The sequence below is a fragment of the Macrobrachium rosenbergii genome, chromosome 42 (genome assembly GCF_040412425.1).
Source record: "Macrobrachium rosenbergii isolate ZJJX-2024 chromosome 42, ASM4041242v1, whole genome shotgun sequence".
Taxonomy (NCBI): domain Eukaryota; kingdom Metazoa; phylum Arthropoda; class Malacostraca; order Decapoda; family Palaemonidae; genus Macrobrachium; species Macrobrachium rosenbergii.
This window is the reverse complement of record NC_089782.1, coordinates 16480119-16493506: the sequence shown is the minus strand read 5'-3', so window position 1 is coordinate 16493506 and position 13388 is coordinate 16480119. Positions and strand designations below refer to the sequence as shown.

At 36.5% G+C, this 13388-nt stretch overlaps 1 protein-coding gene, 1 long non-coding RNA gene and 1 pseudogene across 2 annotated transcripts in view; 2 read left to right on the top strand and 1 right to left on the bottom strand.

Moving 5' to 3' along the window:
• LOC136827998 (uncharacterized) overlaps positions 1-514 on the bottom strand; it is a 143567-nt gene extending 143053 nt beyond the window's left edge. The window contains exon 1 of the long non-coding RNA XR_010849877.1: positions 303-514. This is a non-coding gene — a long non-coding RNA (uncharacterized lncRNA). The remainder of the gene's footprint in view (positions 1-302) is intronic.
• Positions 515-2574: 2060 nt separating this feature from the next.
• LOC136827748 (uncharacterized) lies at positions 2575-4426 on the top strand. The gene is made up of 3 exons (XM_067085208.1): positions 2575-2583; positions 3820-3968; positions 4201-4426. The coding sequence occupies exons 1-3, from the start codon at positions 2575-2577 to the stop codon at positions 4424-4426; spliced, it is 384 nt and encodes a 127-aa protein (XP_066941309.1).
• Positions 4427-7455: 3029 nt separating this feature from the next.
• Positions 7456-9738, top strand: LOC136827746 (cuticle protein AMP1B-like; annotated as a pseudogene).
• Positions 9739-13388: the final 3650 nt, after the last annotated feature.

Genomic DNA, 13388 nt, shown 5'->3' with positions numbered 1-13388 from the left:
TAATAGCATACTTATAGCAATAAACTTTAGTACCCTAATAACAGCATACTAGCAACAATAACCACATACAGTACTGTGCCTATGGCACGTATTTTAAAATCATAATGCATAGACTACATAGGGTTACACCGAAATGGGAAAGTCTGACGTAAAAAGGAATATGTTGACGATGTTGCCTAGACCAACAATATTATAAACCCATGTCTTACAGATTTTGCACTATAGTATGATAGCGATATATCACGTTTACTTACATACATATTACCCACGGTGAATACAAGCCTAGACCTATAATCGCCTACCTTCTCAACATTAGTCACCTGCTTACGTTCCTCTCTAAAAGCTGTTCTCATTGAGTTTATTGTCTTCGTCACTGCATCTCGTTTAGCTGAGGCATCCCTCTCTTTCAGTTTTTACACAGATATGGATGCTCGCCATTTAGTTCAGTGGACCCCATCCAAAATAACTTCCCCGACGAATACACCATCGGTAGAAGCTCTCTGTGCACTGCGCAAGGCAGTTGACTTTTCCCGCCAGGGGTGACGTCATAAGGTGAAAGACGAGTTTATGGTGAGATTTTTCACCTTTTTTGTATGCCTGTTTTCGAAATTATCGTGAATATACATTTTTCATTCTATAATTAATTTCTAAAACAATTATTATATGTTATATGCTTGTAATTACGCTTAATTTTGGAATTCAAACTTTAGTTTTTTCCTTGACACTTCTCCCTAGCGATCTAAAATGAATTTTCAGAATGTTTTGTACACCATTCTTTAAATGGTTTTTTCCTGCCATTATTTCATGTAATATTATTAACTGAATAATAATTATATTTTAGCGAGAAAAGTGTTTTTCCGCTTGTATAATAAAAGAATAAGTCATTGTTTGATGAACGAAAACTACTGGGAAAGCTTTGCAGAATATGTTTGAGTTTAAGTACCATCTTTCATTAGACAGCAACGAAAAATTGGCATTTATTTTTACAAGCAGATTAGTCTTGTAGAGTTAATTACAATAAACAGAGAGAGATAATAGTAAATATAACAGAGAATTAAATAGCATCATAAAAATGAGTAATAGGTTCTTAACCAAATGGAAACTAAAACAAACGAAAAATAAAATAGAAATTAGTAAATGAGAAATCAACGTTCACTGACAAAAGTTGATCGTAATAAACAGTTTTTATTTGCGACACGAAAGAAATAGATCACAAAGCTACCGGATCACGTCATAGTCTACCACATTGTCTGTCAAGAAAATGCCTAACAAAAGATTGCATTAGATCACATTTTGTTGACTATTTACATGCTAATTATGTCCGCTGCGGGGACGTTTTAAAGGTTTAAATGAACGAGAATGTTGTAAAAACAGGTATTGTTGTGGATAACATCAATTTTCATTCCAATATTCAAATAAAGAGATGGTCTGAAGGTCGATGACCTCAAACCACTGAAAACTTTCTGGAAAATACTCAAGTTAAACGGCACTGGCAATATTAGTTATCTATTTACAAAAGTCTGAAATGTCAGTTCCATTTCATCTGATAAAAAGCTACATTATTGTTCGTAATGATGCATAAAAGACTTTGCTTGACTTTTTTCAGACTTAGGTCTGCTGGATTTTACAAATTAATTATCTGACCTAATATTCTTTATAAACAAAATTTTTAGATTACAGGATCAAATTTATGAGTACAAACAGACATTATAGAAAAATCGCTTAGAAAAATCTTGGCTAGCTGAAGGTTTATCTTGGATGAGGCTTTGATCCATAATGATTGAAAAAGTTTCCAAAGGGGAAGTTTCGTTCGAACAGAGACCCGTGTTCCAACATCCGTGTCAGAGCCACATATCACAAAGGACAAATAATGCATCAAATGAATAAATTTTAAAATTTAATATAAGGTCAACAGAAAGACAAGCGTTACGACACCCAAATTGTTCACTAATGACCTCATTGTCCCAAGATTTGTGAATGCCCTTGAAGTTAATTCAACAAAAGGGTATTTATGAATTTCCTTCCATTTCCATGAACTAAATAACACCACTTCAGTCATTACAGTGACCGAGATTTTCACAATGTTCATTTACGCAAACAACCTCGTCCTAATAGCTGACTCGTTGCGTATGAATGAAATTAGTCCACCGCTACACAATTACGTATCGTTGTTTCCTTTAGCTATTGTTCATTTTAGTCTATTTTTTATATTATCTATTTCTCAAACTTTCCAAAGGTAAATCTGCTTTTACTATTTCATGATAGTCTTGGTTTTTCTAGATTTTCTTCTTAAGTTAACCACATTTATTTTTCATTTGTCTTTTGGGGATTACCGTTAACGTCATACTTAAGTTTTACTTTCCGCTAATAGTTTTACTTATTTGATTGGCAGTCTGTTCCATTCAAAGTTTACTTGTAGCTAACCCCGCCCCCTCTCTCTCTCTCTCTCTCTCTCTCTCTCTCTCTCTCTCTCTCTCTCTCTCCAAGCAAGCGGAACTCCACCCAAATGAGGGATATATAAATTGACCTGTCATCTACGATGCACCAGTCGACTGAGCATCACACAGCGTCAACATGAAGCCCGTAAGTTACTGCTGATTTGAGAGTTTGTCTGGACATTTTTAGAAGTTAACAGATTTGTAGTTTTCTGTAAAAGAAAACTATTGAGTTGGCTATTTGTCTGTCCGTCCGCACTTTTTCTGTCCGCCCTCGGGTCTTAAAAACTACTGAGGCTAGAGGGCTAAAAATTGGTATGTTGGTCATCCACCCTCCAATCATCAAACATACCAAATTGCAACCCTCTAGCCTCAATAGTTTTTATTTTATTTAATGTTAAAGTTAGCCATGATCGTGCGTCTGGCAACGCTATGGGGCAGGCCACCACCACAGACGAGTATTGCCATGGTGTCGAGCGTATTTGCATAGACAGCGATCATGTGATATACGAGAAAAGGAACGTCAATCATTCCTCTATTGTTTTTTTTTTTTTTTCGTTGACATATTATTTACGAAATTGAGGCTATCAAGCCAAGTGGGACTTGGAGTGGTTGGACAGCAAGATAAAAGAAAGGAATCGGGAATGGATCTAAAGTTACAAGCTAAAAAAAATAAGTGCAACCAGGGCCGAAAGGAAGCTGCAAATAGTCTTTAGTAATGCCCACAGCACACCACGTGAGGTGCACTGACGGCACTGCCCTCCTACAGGGAAGTTCAATAAGGAACATTGGTGAATTTCATTAGACAGTTTTACTCAATTCCTCCGAAGATTTGTCTAGATTTAGAAAGCGATACAAATGCAATTATTATAATGAAGTTTAATTTTATCACTACATGCGTATACGCATATATCTGTATTTATATACAAATATATATATATATATATATATATATATATATATATATATATATATATATATATATATATATATATGTGTGTGTGTGTGTGTGTGTGTGTGTGTGTGTGTGTTATGTGTGAGTATTTGAATTTGCAAGAATTAGAGAGAGACTGAGATTGTAGATATGCAAATGCTCATGCTCATTAGGGATCGATTTGTGTATATATATGCCTTGATTTCCTCTGCGCTCAGAAGTATGGATAATTAGCTGCACAATGTTATCCTAAAACAAATATTCTTGGTTATTTGTTCTGATTTACCAGCCACTGATTATTATCATTACCAGTATCGTTGTTAGCATTTTTCTATAACCAGATCACTGAGAAGATCTTCTGTCATGTAATCCTTCATTCATTTCAAGCATTTCATTTTTTTTATTTCCAAGTCCTTCGTTCCATGTACTCCATGTCCTGCGCCATTCCAGGTCGTCGTTCTCTGCCTCTTCGCCCTGGCCTTCGCCGCCCCTCAGGAGGACTCTCAGGTCCTCAGGGACGAAAGAGACAACAGCCACGGCTCCTTTAGCTACAAAGCCGAGGCCTCGACAGACGCTCCAGTAGAGGACAGATGTACCACGTGAGGACCTCGTCCAAATATCTTTATCATTCTCCGTCTTGGCTTGTAATTCGCGAACCCCCTTTTGCTCGGTGGTCACTTATTGAATGATAGTTTTCTAACAACTCGAACCATTGTTACTGTATGTTGTTTGACCTGCCCTTTAATTCTTGAAAGGTATTCTTTCTTCGTCTGATGAACAATTACAAAGTTTTTCTTATAATGAAACGCTGACATTTTTATTTACTCGCAGACGTTCTCTGGAGATTCGTGGCTTCCCTAGGCTCAAGAGAGTGGCCGACGAAGCCAGCTTCATGCCAAGCAGTGGCATCCTCCCAATCCAGGCAACTCTTCCCCCTCCCATAACACGTACTCGAACTCCTCAGGATCGCCGAGAGACTGAGAACCGAAGGAATCGCCTTCGAATAACAACTTACCAAGATGGGTTCGTCCCTGTTCGCTCCCTGTTGCATCTCTGATTTTTTCCATACTGACTAAGAAAGAGACCTCTACCTTTCTTGTTTGCTTCCAGAATATCTTATAAGTTGTTCACTCACAAATAAGTAAATATCCTGATAATTACGGTTACGATAAGGATTTTGGATTTTTGTTCATTCCCAAAGACAAGGATAGTGGTTCCTTCAGTTCGTCTTATTGTTAATTACTTAAATGATCTCTACGTAAACGACACCTTCCATTGTTTAACTTGATCTTTGCTCTTCATACTGACCTTTATTGATCCTGACCATTAGAGGCGTTGATCTTCTAACATCAGTACAAACCTCTGAACAGACAGTGACACTTTACACGCAGAAAGACTCAGAGAAAAGAAGAGATTTCTCTAAACCATCACTGACTTAATTAAAAATTAGTTGCCTTATATGTATTTTCTATGTATTCGTATGTTTAATATATATTTCTGTTAAAAATTTTCACCTTGTAAATTTTTTTTTTTTTTTGTTTACCAGAATGAGAATTATTGAGTTGTACTTTTATAACACTTTTTGATGGTCAGTCACCTTCCTTGTAAAATCTTTTAATTGCCCTGTCCCTGATTCTGAGCCGTTGAGCCTAATCCTTTGTAAAATCTCTTATATATTAACCTTGTTTTGGTAGGTCTGCTAATTCTTCAGTTGTGTTGGATTCCAGGTGCATATTTTTTTTCCTTTGTAACCCCTATCTGTCATTTATATAGCTTTGTTTGAAAACTTATTTTTATGTTTCTTCAGTCTGCTAAGTAAAGGACTATAAGTCGAAAGGCCTTGCAGTACTCCATTGTTTCTCTTTCCTTCGTATATATATATATATATATTATACCTCTAACTTCCGGAGCAACAGCTCGGAGAACAATCCAAGGCGGGTCATGGAAAGGCACTGTCCATATGCATTTTATTATAATATGCAGACGTTACACAACTACACACAGTTGCATTTTCTAGGCTGCAAATAGCGAACATGGCATTCAGTAAATTAAAATCAAAATCACAAATTAGAATTACAATTACAATAAAACGTTCAGAATAAAATGACTACCTAAAAGAACAAATAAGAGGCTGTGACAACCTACCCAGAAATGGTTCAGTCCTCCAGCACGAAGTTTGAGTAGAAAGAGGAAGGTGAAAAAAATTCCAAAAGAATTTTTGAATGGTGTCATCAGCAAAAATGGCTAAATATGCTTGGTCTGTGTCTCACTCCCGCCCTTCCGCCCACCAGTCCACCTAACTGTAAATGAGTACCAGCTTCTGCTTTTGTTTACCTAAGGGCATAGGGCAACCAACTTCACCCCTGAATACTTTCCTGTACAAGTGAAAAATTATACACAACCATACACACACACACACACATGCATACACACACAAAAATAGATACATATACATATATGTATATGTATGTATATATATGTATTTATGTATGTATACATATAAATGTATATCAGTGTATACATATATGTATATATGTGTATATATATGCATATATATATATTTATATGTATACCTGTATATATAAATATATATATACATATATGTATATATATATATATATATATATATATATATAATATACATATGCAGTATATCTATGCATGTCTATATAAAAATTAAATTCATATATATGTAAATATATATATCTATATATATAAATTTATATATATATATATATATATATATATATATACTACATAATATTTATATATATATACTGTGTATATATATATACTATATATATATATATATGTATGTATATATATATATATATATATATATATATATATATATATATATATATATATACTGTATATATACACGCAATGATTGATGACTGAGATTTTTCAACGGGATCCAGCAAAACTCAACTGCGTTTTATTTGGGTTAAGTAAAATGTGTTATTTTGTCGATACAAATCTTTGTACAATAAGGTACAAATAACAAATTCCGTTTCGGGAATATTTCATCGTACAAGACTGCTATTTTACATAAGAGCGGCCAATTCTGAGTATGCACATTTCATTTATTTCACAGTCAACAAATGCAAAATGAAACTATTATGGACATTGTGACGAAATCCCGACAAAACTTAACTACACTCTTTAGATGTAGAATGGCTTTATATGCGTGAATTGTTTAGAAAATTATGCTGTACAGGACATTCAGTCAATACAACTGTAAGACAAACAAATAACAAAAATTATATGTGGACGACGGGACTGACATATCCAGACAGTTTTTTGCACTCCTTATAGAACAGTCTGCAAGTATTCAAACGACGAAGCAGATCTACTTTTTTAATTTTAAAATCAATTAAATGGAATCAGGTTTGAAACTGAACAGAAAGAGGAAGAAAAACGTAAAATTCCATGCAGAGGTTGTCACTAACAACAATAAAGACAAGAGGGTTCCAATATTGCAGGCGCCGGCACGAATTCACAAGAATTCAAAGTCTCTCTCTCTCTCTCTCTCTCTCTCTCTCTCTCTCTCTCTCTCTCTCTCTCTCTCTCTCTCTCTCTCTCTCTCCCTTATTTAAAAAAAACTCATAAACCTTCACACTCATGACCTCCTCCACTATTGATATTCTCCTCACTTCACCACTTACTATGATACTCTTCTTCACTTCCCCCGAAAGTTCTTTACCCTTTCCCTCACCCCCTCTCTCTCTCTCTCTCCTCTCTCTCTCTCTCTCTCTCTCTCTCTCTCTCCTCTTAATAAGGATTTAAACTTGAAATTTTGCTTAGGTATGAATCATATACATGATAAATCCCTTTGACTGTACGATTGACAGTGACATTCCTCTATTGCATTTTAACAGTTACCTGACCTACTTTTAGCAAGTCCTTGAATAATACTACTCACCTTCTCTCTAAGCCTTTAAGTACTTACTTCTCCTGAAGCAATCTATCACCCACCCGACCCCCACCCCACTCACTCCTACACAGTCACCCCCCTTCCTTTCCAAGCACAGATTCCCAGTCAGTAGTATAAAAGGAGCCTCTTCCCCTGTCATCAGCATCAGTTCACTGAGCATCATAGCACGATGAAGTTTGTGAGTACCTCATCTCCCTCAGAGTCATTCTGGGTCGTCTAAATGTTTTGTGATTTTTCAATTCAAACGACTACTTACGAACGGCTGCTTAAGAACCAAGGGACTGCGATCTCAGCTACCTACGAAAGTGGTTACTCCAACCACAGCTAAAAATGCCCTTTGTAAAAAGGTATACTAATTGGGAACAAGCTGCCCTCCACTTCAGGTACGAAGCTGCGCCCCAGATTAGGCAGAATTGCTCTCAGAGCTGCCAATTTGCACGTTCAGGATACAGCTGAGTGATGTAGCCAGGTTTGCAAGCAATCGGGTTCGTGAGTAGACTGGTTTGTTTGCAGCTGGTTTGACTGGCTGCTTTATTGTTTATGCGTGATTTCGCCAGTTCATCTCAGACGAAAGCAACTGATATTTTAAAACTTATTTGAAACGCCATTACCCAGTGCCGAAGGTGTTTGTGGGTTCCCTAAACGCCGGACTTAAAGTCGAGCGTGATTTTCAAAACGCGTTGAAGAACGACGTATATTTTTGTAGGTTAAAATATATTGTATAAAGTGCTTATTTTCTCTCTTATCCATTTGTCAGAAAAAATGGAGAGTTTTTTTTTTTTTTGTCTTTCAGAAGAATTAATGTAATGTTTTATACCTTCTGGAGTGGAAACAGATTTTACAGTAAACTTACTGGGAGATATTCTGCTTACATACAGTACATACAGAATGACCAAAGTTAATCACACTCGTGCACAGACAGACAGACACACACATACACACAGACATATATATATGTATGTATGTATATATATATATACATATATATATATATATATATATATATATATATATATATATATATATATATATATATATATATATATATAGATATATATATATATATATATATATATATATATATATATATATATATATATATGTATATATATATGTGCGTGTGTGCATGTACGTGAATGTATACATATAGACGCAGATGTCGTGGGAACAAATGATGGCAAGCAGTGTTTATCCACTCACGACATCCAAAAGCCTTCTGTCCTGTCTCGCTGAATGCCTTGTAACTGATACGAGCCTCCACTGTCTTCTTTTTCTTCTTCTTCATCATCACCTTCTTCTTCTTCCTTATCCCTTCAGGCGGTTCTCTTCTGCCTGGCCGTCGTGGCCTTCGCCGCCCCTCAGGAGGACGCCCAGATCCTCAAGGACGAGAGAGTCGACAACGGCGACGGCTCCTTCAGCTACTCCTTCTCCGCAGACAACGGCATCGAGATGGAAGTGGCAGGAACCCCAGGATCTGAGGGACAGAGCAACATGCAAGGATTCTACCTGTGAGGGAACCCTTCGTCTGCAGTCCTTCGGGACGCCTTTTGTATATACGAACTTTTCCAGATATTCCTTATACTTTCCTTAGGTCAATCTCACATTTGGGGAAAATTGCCATATTATGGAGTCCTTTGGGATAAGTTTTATAGGGTATCTTGACAAACAAGATTTGTGTTAAGTGTGCTTGGGATTTTTTAAGGTTTAGTTAAACTTTGGGTTTACGGAATCCTGTAGGATACTTTTATAGGATACTGTGATGATTTCTACTTTCTTAAGGATAATCTAACATTTGGCTGAAATGTTAGATTATCCTCGATGAATTACCAAGTGGTGGGTTTAAAAAGATCTTTGAATAACAACAAAATTTTAGTATATGATAATGCAATATTTTTCATGAAGACCTCAAAATGGCTGATATTATTATATGAGATTGGCCCTAAGTATTTGCATTAAAATGGTTCCAGAAATCGACGAAGAATATTTCACAAGATTTTTCTCTCATTTTTATTACTTCTAAAAATACCTCTTGATATGATTTTTAAAAATTTGCAACGATTGTGATCTAAATATACTAAAGAATAATGAGGAATATCGTCTGTTTAATCTCAAGAGCAAAATGACATAACTGATAAAAATTGAAAGTGAAGTGCAACCCTTACAACGGCTCCCAAAAGAATACTAATTGAGTTTCCTTTTCTTCCCTTTTCTTCTTCTTCCGCTCCTTCTGCGACTTCGTCTGGATCGGCAGTCTTCCCTGGAAGACGGAGGCTTCGCCAGAGTCACCTTCGTAGCCGACGAGGAGGGCTTCAAACCCTCCAGCGACCTCCTCCCCACCCCACCCCCTCCCTGAACACGTCCACGAACTCCTCAGGATCGCCGAGGAGCAGAGGGCTCAAGGAATCACTTTCGAATAAGGATCTTGCTTTGTCCTTCCCGAGGAATCCTGACCGTTTCATATAAACTCTCTCTCTCTCTCTCTCTCTCTCTCTCTCTCTCTCTCTCTCTCTCTCTCTCTCTCTCTCTCTCTCTCCTCTCTTCCGCTCAGAATCTTCTTCGGTTTCCTGAAGGTGAAGAAGACTGACCCCGTCTTTCTCGTCCCGATCAACCTACTTATTACACTTACTGATGATGCAAAGCTATGTACAGTTCGCGCGTTTTCCAATAAAGTTAATCCGCTCACTAGGATAGAAAACGGAATCATCTCGTTCTTTCATTCCTCATCCACTAGTGACTACAGAATAGAGCATATGGGTCAAATGAAGAAATTGAAAAGAAATCAGCGAGATCTATATTTGACTTGCTGGAGTTTTCACTTGTATCAAAACATCATAGGTTATCAAGGTCAGGAAATATTCTCCGCTAATAATCTGATTATGCATTGTGGTGCACCTGTTTCTGTATTCACATCAAATTTTACATGACGTGAAACAATAGACATATGGAGCCGCGCCTTTTTGGATACGCTTGTCACTACAAAGCCTTAAGATCCAAGTGCAATGAATATGAAGAAATTGTGAGACCCGGTAGCGGGAAACGAACCCGGGTCCCCAATCAGGACGAGGCAGCATTGTCGACCTAACCACGAGAAGTATGAAAGTCTGCTTTTCTTACATACAGATACCTGTCGTTTTCAGATATATTTATTAGAGCTGAGTAGACCCATCCTCATCATCGTAGCTGAGTGGACAATAGATTTTTATTGATTTTTTAGGCTGAAATATACAGTATATGTAGAATCTACTGACTATTACAATTACATATGCACCTGGTAAAAAGTGACCAGTAGATTTACAAATATATATATATATATATATATATATATATATATATATATATATATATATATATATATATATATATATATATACATATATATATGTGTGTGTACATACACACATATATATATATAATATATACATATATTTACAAATTTACGGTGTAACACGAGTTTCTGTAAACGTTTTGGGAAATGAAAAGTAATTCTGAGCAGTAAGTGTTCTGTATAGATATGCATTTTAAGGGTTTGTTTGTCAATGAGGAAAATTTCAAGATACCTGTTCATCATTGACACTGCTCTCGGCCAATGGAGGTTGTTTACTGAAGGTCGTATTAGCCAGGGTTTGGTGGGGGCGGGGGGGGGCGTCTGAAATGAATGAGGCACGTGGATTGATCGTCTTGTAATTATGATTATTTTTCTTCCAAGGAATCTCATTTTAATGATTAGTTTACAACGACACCACATGGCTTTACGTATAAAATCAGTGGTGTGAATGTTGCTGGGTAACATTTATTAATGAAAGGTGAATTCTAGCATTCTCTGTCCGTCCTACCGCCTCGTCATCGAATTGTTGAATCAGGAGTAATGACTAGGCCTACGCCTGTGACTGGTGTCTGATGAATGCTTCTGATGGCAAGGGAAAGAATTTTATTGATACATTCTAAATATTCAATGGATATCTAATGAATAAGCCTACCTTTGATGGAGGGGAGATTCAATTAGGCTTACTTTTCTTTTCCTTCTTTTTTTATCGGTGACCAATGAACACCAATGATGGCGAGGGAGAGGATTTCAGTGATTCTTACATTATTTTCTCTAGTTCAGTGTCCAAAGAATACATTTGATCGGGAGATATGTGATTCACATCGGCCTAATCACTCCATCCTTCCCCTGCCACCAATATCCCTCACTACTTCAGTATCCCATTCACCATCTTACTCTCCCGAGAGCAGTGCTGATGCTCAACGGTTATTTTTGAATTCTCCTCACTGACATACGAAACATTAAAATGCTTATCTTTATACAGTAGAACATTTTCTGCTCAAGATTAGTTTTCTTTCATTTCCAGAAATATTTCCATAGTCTTGTGTTACACCACACCCTACATATGTATATATATACATACATATATATATATATATATATATATATATATATATATATATATATATATATATATATATATATATATATATATATATATATATATATATATATTAAGCCACAAATACTGTTTAATATTGTAAGGCTAATTAACAAAGGGAAATTGCTCTTAAATCACATATTGTTCTCTTTTCCTGAGGCCAAAGAAAATCCCACATTCTTAACTCTTGTTGAATTAAGAGGAAAAAAAAAATAGAGCTTTCTCGCTGCTTGCAAGGTGCGGAAGTCTCGCAATGACCGGGCACAGAGCTTGTATTTTCATACCCCATACTCCTGCTACAAAATACCATAAAATAAATAAACATTCTCTCGATCATTGTAACTGAATGTAGTGCAGAAGAGAAAAAATCTTAGTAGATTTGTTCCATGAGAGAAACCCCGATGTCACGACACCCCCTGAGACAAAAGTAAAAGAGCAGAGTTCATAGAAATGGAAAGGGAAAACATTTATTGTGTCTGGGGTAACTGAAGGAATTAAAACAAGGAAATGGACAGCATTCCAAGGATCACATGTACTCTGGAGGTGGTTACAAGCGTGCAAATGTGTTATTAGAGAATTATGTGGAAGAGATGGACAGCGTTAAGTGGAAAAGCTGTAATACTGAGCGTCTTCGTATTTATATAAACCTGGAATGGAAAAGAGTGATGGTCTTTGCAGTCATGCAAAGGTAGGTGACAGAGAGAGAGAGAATTATGTAGTGGTAATAATGGAGTTTCAGCACCAAATGGAAATAGAGAAAATATCGTGGGAGTGTCAGACCACCTTTTCCCTCCATAGAATTTTTGGATGTTGGTATTCCTTGGTGTTTTCTTCATTCCTTCCGATTTGGAATTCTTTTCCTGCTTCGGTTTTTTTCTGACTGAAAAACCTTCCTGCTTTTCAGTGGCTGAAGGCTTTATCTCCTTGCCATCTCACCTTCCTTCCTTCTCTTTTTCTTATTTTCTTCAGGTCTGGGCTAGAAAAGGGCATGAAGTTCCCTGTTCAATTGGCATTTACTCTTAAACAAGAAACAGTTCAATTAAAAGATACATAAATAGTAGAAACATTACCCAGTTCAGTTCAGTGAGTTATCTGTTTTCTTGGGAAGTCTTTCACTGTTCATATTCAGCCTTCCGTTTTGGGGAAAGGTACCAACAGAGAGTCGCCGCACTTTCAGGCTCGCCTTGTCGCACTTGTTAGTCAACCTTCTCTTGGATTTCCTAAGAACGAGATTCTGAAAATATTCCCGAAAATTATGCCAGTCTTATGGTTCAGTAGGTTAACGATTCCTATAGAACTTCCTACAGAGTTTAGTTTAGACGAACTCTACTGGGTTTTATTCTAGAATTTTAGCTGCGAGAGCATTATTATTCTGCTGATACAATTTCCTATAGAATAAGGAATAAATGAAATCCTTTTTTACAATTTTTCGTTGTCATCACGATTTTACTCTTTTTACAGGAAACTGATGAATTCGGATGATACACTCTTTATCCGTTTCACAGTAGACGATTGAAATATAAAATTCTTATTGACCTTCAATTAAAAACGCCGAATATGTTAGACCTTCACTTTACACAAGTATTTGCCTCCTGCGTGTGAGACATGAACAGAATGGTGCTTCCCAGGACATATAAGCGAGAAGGCCTTCAGAAAGT

What these genes read in the sequence shown, in the direction of transcription:
- LOC136827748 (XM_067085208.1), top strand. An exon ending in GTAGAGGACAGATGTACCAC is followed by an intron (nt 3,969 to 4,200) that starts GTGAGGACCTCG and finishes ATTTACTCGCAG; the next exon opens with ACGTTCTCTGGAGATTCGTG.